Below are 12,931 nucleotides of genomic sequence, written 5' to 3'. Positions count from 1 at the left end.
AATTTAGGCCAAACTGTCCAGGGTCTTTGGATAGGGAGGTTATAGAAATGTCCACTATTATTCTTATTTCGCTACGTTCTTTCACTGTCTTTCCCTTCTTCCTATTGCACACACACGCATGCATCTGTGTCTGTGTGCTGGTTGGATCTGAAGACTCTCTGTGCAGACAGATGATATTATGCCCCTTGGTGACAGCAGCATGCTGCAGCCTTGAGCTCCACAGAACAATATGACTGTGTGTATCTCTTATGTATGGTCAGTTTAGGTTTAATGGCTTTGTGTGATCATTGTGTGACAACATGATGGATACGTTCAGTGGCTTATTTGTCGTTTCCCGAAATTAAGACTATGATAAGATTGTGTTTATCTTTATTGAGGAGAATATTGTTGGAAGTAATTTTTTTTCTATTAATCAGTCTTTCCAGAAATGGTACACATGAACATATTAACAAATTCTGTGAGCATTTTTTTAATGTATTCTGTGTCTGAATCACAGTCAAATGAGCCACAAACCTAAATCCAGTGTGCTTTTAAAGCCTTTCAAGAAAAGACTTGATGGTGTATGCTGGACAGGCATTCAAACATTTTCTATCACTATTTTCTGAGCAAAACTTGCATGAAAGCTGTGACTTTGGTGATTTATATCTTTAAAAAAAAACCCAAAGAAGTCCCAAACTGCTGTTCGTTATGTTTTTGTTCGTTTAATTGGTTTCAAATGGCACCTCGCATGCGTACTCAACAGCTGTCCACCAGTAGAGGTTCCTCGAGGCTGTTGTTTGTGCGTTGTGTCGTTTCAGCACCATGGACAGCGCCAGCTCGCCCTATGAAACCACTGCAGCATTCTCAGCGTGCTCGACGGTTCACAGCTGAAATGAGCTTCTCCTCATTTATGTTCGCTCTTTTCAATGTGAAAACACCCCATGCAGCTCTATATTCAACCTTTCAATGCTAATCATCTGTGCAAAGTCTTACAAGGGAGTCGTGCAACAGGTGTGTGCCGATAGAAAAGGCTGGCATTAAAGTGGTAGGTTATTGAACGGAGTTTGGAGTTACGCGTATACAGAGGAGGAGGCGGGTGTGTGGTGGTCTTCACGGGCTAGTGACGCCATCTCACCGCCCACCACCTCCCCCAAATCTCGCCGGTTACGGTTCATATCCAGTCAGTTCAGATGCTGACGGTGTGGGAACCACGTGTCTACGTAACTGCAAGCAACTCGTCTCAGTATAGGGCTGCATCAAGTTGCACAGGTAAACCGGAGATAACGACTTCCTTCAAAACAAAAGTCGAGGGCAAACCAGACATTCATGCTCATTCTCAAAGAGAAAAAGAGCTTCAGCATGGATCTAAAAACAAAGTGTAACTAGTTGGTGGCAGTTCTTGTTATTTGATTATTGAAACATGCGCAAGTACGTAAATATAACTAACTTTTCTATGATGAACAGTTTTAATTTACTACAAATTTCCTTCTTTAATGTGTATTTGCAATACACTCTGGGATGTAGGAATATGAAATGTACATTTTGTAAAAAAAATAAAATAGGATAGGGGAAAAAGGAGAACCTCGCGTTTATGAATTGTGACGGTTCGGTCTTTTGTTTTGAAGGTACCAACCGGAATTAGATGTTCCGTTTAATTGCTCCCACTTTGTTGCTGGTTGGCTATAGATAGTCAGTGCACCTCCTTGCGCCCCACCGGCCGTCGGTCGTCTCGAGCGCTGCTGAAGAAGACGCTGAAGCACCAGCGGAGCGCGAGAGGACCACGAGCCGTGCCCGGGTCTCCTTCTCCTCCAACTTCTTCTCCATCCAGTTTCTGGAGTAGTAGAGACAGTAGAGCCACAGTCCAGCCGCTTCTTTTCATCAGCGAGGCGAGGGAGAGGAGGAGAAGAGGAAGAGGAGACAGACAGACAGCAGCAGCAGTATCTTGGCGCATTGGAGCTTATGGATTATTGAGAAGTGGAGGCCGAAACGCGGATCAAATATTCATAAGGACTTTTTAAAGAGTAAAACACAGAGCGGGATAGAGCAGAGATTCCCTGCAGTGATTCACCTGGCCGGTCCGGCGGTGCGTGCGCTCCAGACCAGAGACCTGAGACCCAGCGCTGCTGCTGGAAAGGGATTCTGCATCTCGCGTGTGTGTGTGTCTGAGTAAGTGTGTGTGTGTGTTTGGAAAGGAGCACCCCTGCTGCAGTACTTGTCTGCTGTAGCCGACTGGTACGGGGATGCCACCGACTTGCTGACGGACACCCGGTATCCGCACCCCTCCCCTCCTCCTCCTCCCCTCCCTCCCGGACGGACGCACCGACCCCTGTGATCCCCTCTAATATGCAATGGTTTTTTGTGCAGAAGCCGTCAGCTGCCGCGTACCGCCGACTTCACGCTAGCGCCGCCGCATGCCTGTCCGCCGCTGCCGCTCCTCTCCCCGCGCCGCGCGGCAGACGACGACATTTGAAGAGGAGCGCTCGGGGGCTTTTCACGCCGCGGCGGCCGGGCGGCAGCAGCAGCGACCTATCCTCCGCCGCTGAGGACCACCGGCCGCTGGGGCAACCAGAGGCAGAGACCGCGGAGAAAAGCGCCGCAGCGGTTGCTCTTCTCCTGCCGCACGAGGACGACTTCGACGCGGAATACGTGCGGCTGCTGGTCTCTGGGCTTGTGGAGGAACCGGGCGAGAAACCGGGCGACGAGCCAGGCTTCCTGCTCTTATTCTTGTCTATGGTGCAGATTGGGGGGCCGAATCACCGCCGAACTGAGCCCAACAGCTGGCCGGCTCTGCTGGCATGCAAACAGGGGGGCGGATCAGCCCCCATGCGGTGGGTGAATTTTAGGCTGCCGCATCCGGAGCGCCTTTCGTCCCCCACCTCCCCTTCCTCCACCGCCTCCTCTTCCTCCTCCTCCCCCGTCTCGGCCAAATCCATGCGGTTTATTTGGAACAACATTTTCAGCAAAGGATCGCATATGCTGCAGTGTCTTTGTGGCAGGAGCCTCAAGAAAAACAAGAACCCAACTGGTGAGTTTGTGTGCGTCTGTCTCCCTCTCGCCCTCTTTCTGCGTGGGTACGTGTGTAGGAGTGTTAGAGAAGGACTTTATTGCGTTTCTGCGTGTGTGTGCAGGACTATGATACCACTGTTCGGCGGCTTGCTGGTGTTTCTCTGCAATCACAGTTGTGCAGCAAGTGAGTGCACTACAGGGAGGGGAGGGGTGTGTGATGGGGGGGGATAACTTATTAGCACAGAAACACAGTGGCAGTGCGTGCAAAAGAAGAGTGCGTGCCGTGCGTGGCGGAGATGCTGCAGAAAATCAAGTCTTATGCAGTATGCAGACTCCTTTAGGCTCCAGTAACCTGCATGATTAAGCAGCACATGGCCTTATTTAGACTTCCACTGTGGATATTCAGTGTGGATCAGGAGTGTTTTCCTTTTGACTGCAGACGTTTCAGTCAGACTGTAGACACAAACATCTCGTCTAATGAGACTGAAGACTGAAGGCGATGCTGTGTTGTTCAGTAGAACCCGGAGCTTCTCCGGGGACTGGCTTCAGAGGGGTCGTACGATGCTTATTGCAACTTTTTCCATTCAGGCGAGCTGCTAATTACGTCCAGCGTCATGCTTGCTGCACCCACCGGTGACACGTCCATCTTCTAAAGTTGGATTTGTGTGCGTATGTGTCGATAACTTCAAAGATGAGGGCTGGGAAACCCGTCTGTCACAGGTTCTTCATCAACAGGGTGCAGGGATGCTAAATACTTTGAGCATATAGATCGTTTGCTTTGGTCTCCACCAGATTTTTCCCTCTGCTCTGGGTGATGGCAGGACAGAGATTGACATTGGCATTGCAACAGGAAGTGGACATTGTTGACCTTATTGGCATATTGACATTGCATCAAAAAGTTGGCCTCTGTATCCTGAATACAGTGTTTAGAGGGCAACAGCAAGCCCCATCAGAATGGCAGTTAGAAATAATGATTTTATTAATTCATGTGAAAGTTATATAGGCAAAACTACCCGAGCTGTTTATATATTTTAGAGGAAGCCACATTTAAAAAAAGCTTACATTACAGTTACATTTCCCAAAAAATAAAATGGGTATCATTTCCTAATTTACACTACCTTAAATGAGCTTACAGATGGTATTTGTAGTTCTGAATCGGGACATTTGTAGTCACTTATATAAACAGTGTCTTTGTAGTTTATGACATCATAAGGTAAAATGTATGAACTGAAAGGAGAATAGGTTTTACAGGCAGGTCGGTGGTCGTTATTCTGTGTCTTGCTCAAGGGCGCTTCACCAGGCCTTGATTTAAAGGAACAGTACACCACTACGCCAGTCAAATGGCCAACAGCAAGTTGAAAAGCAGAGCCACCTTCCAATCTAAACACTTTCTCTTAGCTGTGTTGTTGTTTAGAGGGCTGAAAGTCGAAAGAGTTTAGACAAAGTTTTTTAAAAGAGTTCTCCATACATTAACATCACTCTGTGTGACACTGAGCACATATTTGAGCAACCAGCGCGGCCAGTCAGCACTGAAAAGTGATGAGATGAGGTCAAAGACATTAATGCTGTGTCTTAGCTTTGTCCCTGAGTGCTTAACAGTCGTTTTTTGGTGGGTTGTTTGAGTGATTACAAAGCACTGTCCCTGTGGTTCAGAGCTGAGGTGAAAAAAGGACAAAAATGCATCATGAATCAAATCTGCGTAAACACTGTCAGCTTGCATCCATACTTGCAGCGCTGCAGTTTGTGGGAAATAACTTTATAAAAACATATGTATCAGAGAGTTGACGAGTTGTAAACATCTCCTGGAGAGCACATCAAGTTATTACATCTAATCTGTGACATTTTCTTATACGCAAGTGCCTTTTCCCCTCATCGCTAAATCTATTTGTATTTTATCAGCAAACTGTTTGTCTCATATGATCTACAGGTAATCTCTCGGAAAACACAAGAGCATTAAGACCAAACATAAATCTCTAGTCTTGCAGATTAAAGGTAATAACTCAACATGTAGTTTCTATTTTTTTCTTGGAGCTTTTAATCACATTTCCTGTTCTTCGCCAGTGGATTTGGCTCAGGTGTGATCAAATGACCTACTTGATATGATAACTGAGCCAACCCCACCTGCTGATGTAGATGTGGTTGAGAGCATCCGAGGAAGCTGGTAGGCGGACCTTGAGTAGATGTTATTTTGTTGAACCAATGAAAGTAAGTTTAAAAAGATATATACTTTTTCTCTTCCATGTAATTGCAAATTGAATGTCATGTGGACGGTAGTTCAAATGCAAGTGATTGCAAACAGGAGCTCAGAAACTCTTTGCATGTTGTTTTTTCATGTGAGGGGATTAGGTTATGACTCACTCACACAGACGCACTCACACACACACACACACACACACACACACACACGCACACAGTGGGAACTCAAAGAAGAGTGTAGCACACACTGTACGTGAGGAAGTTCCTACCTGCAGCCCAGCTCATAGATTTATAGCAGCGAGCACCATTGAGCTGTCACTTTCTCTTTTAATTAAAGAAAACACACTGTTCCAACTCTCTCCCTTGGAGTTATATCGTGTGTGTGTGTGTGTGTGTGTGTGTGTGTAATACACAAAGCAGTTGGTGGTGAAATATGGACCTGCTGTACACCGGGAGGAGACGGGAGTTTTGCTGACTCAGGATTTGTTGCCGTTTTTCCCCTGAAGTGCACTATTTAGTGAAAGTCCACCGGGAAGACAGATATATGGCTTTGTTTAGTGTGTATGGATGTGTGCGGGTGCAGCAGTATGTGGCCGATTCAGTGAGGAGCGAGATAAAAGTTTATTTCTTACTGCAGATTATGTTGTTGGCTGACTTTTACTTATACTTGTTCTTGCTGTCTAGAATTGGATTTCCTGTGTCTGCTTTAAAAGCCACCCCACTGATTCTCTGGTTGAAGGCTTTATGTTGAGTTTGCTGTAGCAGTTACATGAGGTTGGATGTTCATTCAATCAAAAGATTATGACTTAAAGATAAGATAACCACAGACAGATTTATCCTAAATTCAACCATGACGCACTTTTCTGTAAATCTACTGTCCTACAAAGTGTTTTTGTCACTGCTACAGAGCAGCTACTGTTATTAACAGCTGTGTGAATGAAGTTCCAGTGTTGGGTTTCCTCCACGCAGCATCAGGATCATTCATTGTTAAAAAGGAATAAGGCACAATGATACTCAATGTCTTGTATGCAACGTGACATGACCCAGATAGAGATTTTCACCCTTTATAGCGCACGCACACATATATGCCCACACATATGCCTGCTCACCTTCTCGGGAGGGTTGCCATTAAGGCGTCGTGCTTTATGTTTTATTCAAACGCTGGAGTATAGCGGGGGACTTCCTGCCCACTCGGATCTATCTCTGCGAGTGAAAGAACCACATACATGCGCTATACATCAAATCAATACAGATGTATTGTATTTCCATTTTAAATTGGGTGGATAGAAAAAACACCCACGTCATATTTTCCTCCTCGGGCTTCCAACAAAGTCAAATTTGTGCGCCTTTTCCCTGCCTCTGTTGCTCAGTTGCGTGCTGTTGCATTGTCCAAAAGTGACGAGTTGACAAAAAAAGTGACAGTCAAAGTGATGTGTGTCCTCTAAGGTCACATGGAGAGTTTTGGTGCAGTACTCTAATATGCCCCCTGTGTGTGTGTGTGTGTGTGTGTGTGTGTGTGTGTGGGTGTTTGTGAACTCATTAGTCTGCAGAAAAACATTGTGACTCTGCTGGTCTGATGTGAACCCTCATGTACATCACACTTTGCACACTCACACTCACAAGCTGTCAACTAATCACATCCCGTCAACAAACGCGTGACAGTGCGGTCGCACAGGTCATTTATATAATATTTATTTATATAATCACACCAGAAGGAACCGCACTGAACTGAACTTTGCAGGTTTTTAAAAAACAAGATTCCTTATGTGGTACACGTCGCTTCTTCTAACACTATATACTTCTTATTGTACTTTAGTGAAGTGTAAATTTAATGCCAGTTAATTAAATTACATCCAGTGAAGTTGGGGCGACACTATAATTTTCCAAATGCAGCGATGCGTGTGTGTGTGTGTGTGTTTGGACGACTCTCGCTCCAGATTTCTGTCAAGAGAGAGGGAGTGCTGAGTGTTATTTTTCCGAGTGCACTTAAAAAGCAGCAGGGCATCAAAGGCTCCACTAAGAAGTGTTTTTCGCAGACTGAATGATAAGAAGCAGAGAAACACTTGACGACAACTCGGTCGCTCTCTCTGACTCGCCGCATGAACTCTGTTTAATTGGCTAGACTGGTAAAAAATAACATGCTCGCTTATTAAAGCTTTTATTTACTTTTTACAAATGCATATCTGATAGAAAACTATTTCCTTTTTATATTTAATTGTTTTATTATTATTATTGTTTGTATGTTGTTCTTTTCATCGTCATAGTATATCATACCATATTATACTTAAACGTAAGTGCTGTATTAAAAGTCTGGTAAACTTAAGGTGCTAAAAGTAGTTTGTTTGGCCTTAAGCTAAGAATTAAAACAGTTACTCAGTTACTAAAAAAACTATGATTTTAAACGTCGATGTAAAAGCGATGAAGCGGCTTACACGACTAAAGATGAGCTCCCACTGCGTATCGTTCTCTTTGCGCCTCATCCCTTTATCTCTGTTCTCCACTTCATCCCTTTGTTCCCCCTCTCCCTCACACACACTTGAGCTGACTTTCGGTCTCCCCTTGTCTGCGTTAACCTTTCGCTCGATGACAGCCCTGCATGACACAATCGCCATATCTGTCCCGCTCACTATTTGTGTGCGTCGCCGACGTGTGTGTCTCTGTCGGAGGCGGCGTTGGGGTGGGCGATTTAAGAAGCGAGGTTTCAGTGGAGTCCAATGGGCTGGTGTTCACAGGTGTGTGTGTGTGTGTTAGCCATGGACTATGAGTTTATACTGAAGGTAGCAGAGAAGAGATTAAAAGCTGCTTTGGGCAGAGTTGATCCAGGTAAGATACTCTTTACAAGCCTGAGAGAGACACTGGAGAGGAGGTAATAACATACATGCTTTACCTCTAAAGAGAGTTATTGCAGTCATCCAAATATACGGTTAGGTATCAGTAGTGTATTTACTTATTTACAGCTACTTTTCAAAGGTCTGCACTTACTTTTTTGAACTTCAACTACATGACACTCCAGGTTAAAATGATTTTTTATGTCAGTTCTTGATCACTTTGTCTTCTGAGCCCAGCAGTCTTACACAGCTGATGAATTTGACTGATAGTGAGAATATACACGCAGCAGTAGTCGATAAGACAGGTCATGATGCCCGCCACTAAAGCTGCTCATCTATTCCTTTCTTATGAAACCATTTTTTTTTTTGCAAGAAAGCAATAGATCTTGTCTCCTATTATGCTAACCCTCCAGATCCTTCAAATACTCCACATTAAACGTATTGCGATCGGAAAACCCCCCCCCCAGAAACCTAAATACACATTTGCCTCTCATCCCCAATCTCACTATTATATTTAACTTTTATAAATATGGTAGTAAAATGTAAATTAACTGACCTCGAATAAAAATGATAAACTCCGATAAACCTGCGCTTGTGAAATGAGAAGAATGGGGAGCAATGTCATGCCTTTTTTTGATCTTATTGTAAATTAATTTCTAACACACGGCCCCAGATAACAGATGCAGCCTTAAACCGGTGATAGAATCAGTGTTTTCAAAGCATTCCCTCTCAAACTCCACTCGCACCGGTGAGAAGCGCTGCTCTCGGATCTGTATTGTGGCACGGTTTGGATTAGATGCAGTCTTGCGTTAAACAGATTAGTCAGAGTTCTCTTCAGCGTTTTTACCACCTCAAGCAGCTTTTGTAAGAGTTGTCTGAATACCCTGCCTATTGCTATGTGACTGTATTATTTATCAAACTTAAAGAAAGAAGGGGAAGGGACAGATTTTGAGTTGGCAAAGCTATTTTTTATCGATTACTGGATTTGTTAGCCATCTGAGATGCTTTGTTTTTACCCAGCAGAGCCAGAAATCACGGCCGACCACAACAACACAAAGATCCTTCTCTAAAAAATCCACCACCTCGTCGGTTATCCTCCTCCTCAATCCGACTGTGAACGTTCCTCCACAGAGAGGTGTGAGGACTAACAGGTTTAAATAAAACAATAAATAAAATAAAAATAAATAAAATTAGGCATTGTTTCAGGCTTTATCTGCCTGGAACCACTGCAGAAAAAGATAAGCTCAAGTTCTCCCCCAGCGCGTGCACGACCGTGGGTGGCATTCAGCGCTGATCAAAAGTTTCATCTCCTGTCCCATTATCTACCTACTCGCTCTGTTCCTGTTATTCAAAGCTAATTGCATGCAGGAGAATTTTGAGGCACGCAGATAGTTGACATATTGTCACTGTTTTTCACGCTGTGACCAGCGAAACACTTGAAACTTGTGGTCCAAACACTTTAATCTGTAACACCAAGCAGCGAGGGGATTAAAACCAACTCGAGTGTACAGTCTTTTCTATGATGCCGAAGTGTTGTGACAGAATTGCCAACACAATCAAACAATGACCCGCCCAGGACGTGACTGACTCATTACAGAGAGGCCAGCAGTTTACAGTGATGTAAACGTGCAGCGGCAGGAGAATAAAATCACTGTCATTACTCAGGAAAGGGCCGGTACAGTGAAGGCGGTGACGTTGGCAGAGGAGCAGCGGGGCTGGGAGTTGTGGTTGAGCTTGAGATTGAAGGAGTGCGGCTGTTGGAGAAAACCATTTAATTCTAAGTGCTTTCTCACCCAGATCACTGCAACACGCGACAACCGCGGCGGAATGGAGAGTAAATGAATTAGTATTGACAGATGCATTATATATATACAGTGCTGTCCGTCTCCAGCACAACGCTGTGCTGTAGTGATCGTAGGCTACTTGTGTGATTCACATGGGACGCCGCTGTCGATATCCTGTTGCATGCATCATCACGACCTTGATCGTTCCCGAGAGCTGTGGCGTCACAGGAGTCAAACCCAGCCCTGATGTGTTTGTGTAATAGAGAGGAGATGAAGTGGTGTCACGGCAGTCTGCTTGACTGACCGCGCTGCACGATCTATTTAAGGAAGGAATGAGAAAGCGTGAAATAACAGGAGCTCTCGATGCACCGCTGAGTGAATGGTCCCCCTTTTTAAATGTGTTTTTTCCTTACCTTGTTTGAATTTGTTGACCTTCCCCTTGTGTTATCTTTTAGATTGTTTTCTGTAAATGGGATTCTCAACTCCTCAGCTTCACACGATGTTCCTTAAATACTCAAAACTAGCACAACTTATTTACCTAAACAGAGACCTAGATAGTAGATTCCATTGCTCTGACATTGATGTTGATACAACAAACAAAGGAACAGTTCTGACGAGGAGCACCTCTTGTTTGGAGGATTTCTCTCTTCAGTCTCTGCAGTTGTGTCTCCCCCGTCCTCACAGCTCCCCCCTCCTCCTCCCCCCTCCTTCCACCTTCCTCCGTATTTCTGACGTTTTGGGGAAAGATCTGGAGCGATTATGTAACCACTCTAACGCAGAAGTCTTCCATTTTCAACTGGTATGACGTCTGCGTGGAAATATGTCACCGCTGAGTTGAGCCGCCTTCTGCTCCACAGCTGCTTGTGACCTCTGACCTCTCCGTCAAAATCCCCCAAAATGGAGGGAAAAGCCTCTAAAGAACATGCTGCTTTTAAAAATGCTGTAAGAAAGCTTACCATACACCTCTAGTCCTTTTACAGTTGCTCCCTCTGGAGGAAAAAAAGGCTGGCTTTCCCTGTTATTACTTCAAACTTCAATCTACCAGAAACAACAGACATATTAGAACAGCACAAACCAGGGAGCTTTTAAAAGAGAGATCAATAAGTAATATGTGAGGTGTGAGGTGAGGCCCATGGTCCATGAAGCCCTTTAGTACTGGCATCGTGCTGTTGAGGAGAGTCTGAAGTACTTAGTGGGCCCATAAGGGGTTGTTTGATATCCAGACATGGTCTTGATATTGTTTAATTCCAAATTGAATGGAGTTTAAAATAGACAGTATGTCTGTCCATCCACTTGGATCATCTTAAATATTTCAGCACTAACACTTGTTGCACTTTTATGTAACTATATGGCAACAGAAGTAGGGGAAAGTAGAACGATACCAAACTCAGTGTCTCTCCAGTCTAGCTTCTCTTGTAAGTCATAATTGCTTGGTTGGCACAACATGTCAGGCCCACAACGAGGAAGTCCTGGTCCTCATTTAGACCCTCATATCCTCTTAAAGTAAGACTATATAGTACTGGATTCACTTGACTGAGGGGGTTACACTGACTGACTCATTGCCCTTCTCCCAGTAGTCTCGTAACCTCACTACTTCCATTTAGATGCAGTAGACACTTTGCAGTAAAAAAAATACTTAACATAACTTTGTCTGTGGTTGCTAGGTTACAAGAGTTGGCTCATCTTGCTGCCATACCAATTTTCCAGAATGTTTGACTTGTTATAATAAAGTTTGCTTTCACTTTGACTGCCAAAAGAGTATAATAGGAACAAAAACACCATATGTGTTTTACTGTGTCCGCCCCTGTGAATTTTCCGACACGCAGTAGATGTAAAGCCGTTCACCGTTCTCTGTGCTGCCGGCACGAAAGGCATCAGAGGAAAGTCAGGATGAAATGGGTACGAGGGGAAAGAGGGGAGGGGGATTCATGGAGGCAGCAGACAGATGCAAGAAAAGAGAGGAGGGGATGTGAATGAATAATTCAGTCCCTGCGTTCCCTCTCTCCTCCTCCCCGCTGAGTTGGAGATGTTATAAAGATAGTCTGGAGAGGAGGGAAGGAAAGGAGATGAAACTGATGAAGAGAGGGCGAAATGTTTCTGATGGTGTGTGAATATGTGCCACAGAAAATTAGAGACGCAGTACGATGGATTGATGCCAAATGTGTGTCCGTGTTATCCTCTCAGCATTCAGCAGGTGTTCTCTCCCTCCTTTCGGAGATCCACCTGCGTCACTAATCACCCGTTACCTTGGTAACAGTGGACTTCCCCGTGCCTGTGTCTCTGTGAGAGTGTGTGTGTGTGTGTGGGCGGGCGTCTGAGTGCGAACTATGAGTCATCCGGCTCAGTTCAGAGTGGCTATCCTCACACTCCTGTCTGGGGAACACCCCCCACATCTGTTACCGCCCCCGTCTGTCTCTCTTCCCCTTCCCGAGGCTCCATCCTCCTTTTCAGCTCCTTTTCTCCTCTGCGGCGCAGACTTGCAGATACGTAGGGCTCGATGCGACGGTGCACCTGTTGTGCACTCTTGTTTGCTCAGAGCAGCAGAGAAACGCATTAATTAGCAAGAGATGAAACAAAGAGCGACACATAGGGAGATGCTGTTGGTTTTATGGATGAAATGGACACTATAAATGACGCCTTACCTACAGTACGACCAATCTCACCAGATGAAGCTTATATTTAAATGAATAGTTGAATATGTTGGCAAACAAAAGCTTGTTACGTCTAATTAATAAGAAATGGAACAGCTGATTTCCCAAAGGGTGAAACTATTCCTTTAAACAGTTTGATGACATTACAGGTAACATGAAGTTAAGTAACATGTAGCTTATATACTGTCATCTTCTTGAAAAGAAGGCACAGCCCTGAATCCTGCAGGTGCTCCTTTTTTTCATACCTGCAAGAGGAAACGTATCACATAAGTGAACTGAACATTAACATATTATCCAGGCATAGCTAGCAGCTCAGTGCCAGCTGAATTAACATATACATATGATTATCAATAAATCACCTGACAAAAGCTTAATTAAAGCTGAATAGATTAATTGAAATATAATTTGCTGTGAGTGGACTCCGTCCCTTGCGGTCATGAAAGCATCTTGAAGACTGACAGAAAAGTTAAGGTGCAGTGGCAAGCAC

The 12,931-nt window shown here is 44.6% G+C and overlaps 1 protein-coding gene across 1 annotated transcript in view; it reads left to right on the top strand.

The window, feature by feature from the left end:
- Positions 1 to 2,594: 2,594 nt before the first annotated feature.
- The window catches only part of LOC311009610 (fibroblast growth factor 14-like), a 31,865-nt gene continuing 21,528 nt past the window's right edge, over positions 2,595 to 12,931 (top strand). The window contains exon 1 of the mRNA XM_084003901.1: positions 2,595 to 3,004. Coding sequence (XP_083860027.1) covers positions 2,710 to 3,004 — 295 coding nt within the window. The 5' untranslated portion in view covers positions 2,595 to 2,709. The remainder of the gene's footprint in view (positions 3,005 to 12,931) is intronic.

This window comes from Eutrigla gurnardus (genome assembly GCF_963514095.1).
Source record: "Eutrigla gurnardus genome assembly, chromosome: 24".
In the NCBI taxonomy this organism is placed as follows: domain Eukaryota; kingdom Metazoa; phylum Chordata; class Actinopteri; order Perciformes; family Triglidae; genus Eutrigla; species Eutrigla gurnardus.
Note: the sequence above shows the minus strand (reverse complement) of the source record. Positions and strands in the feature narration are given on the sequence as shown.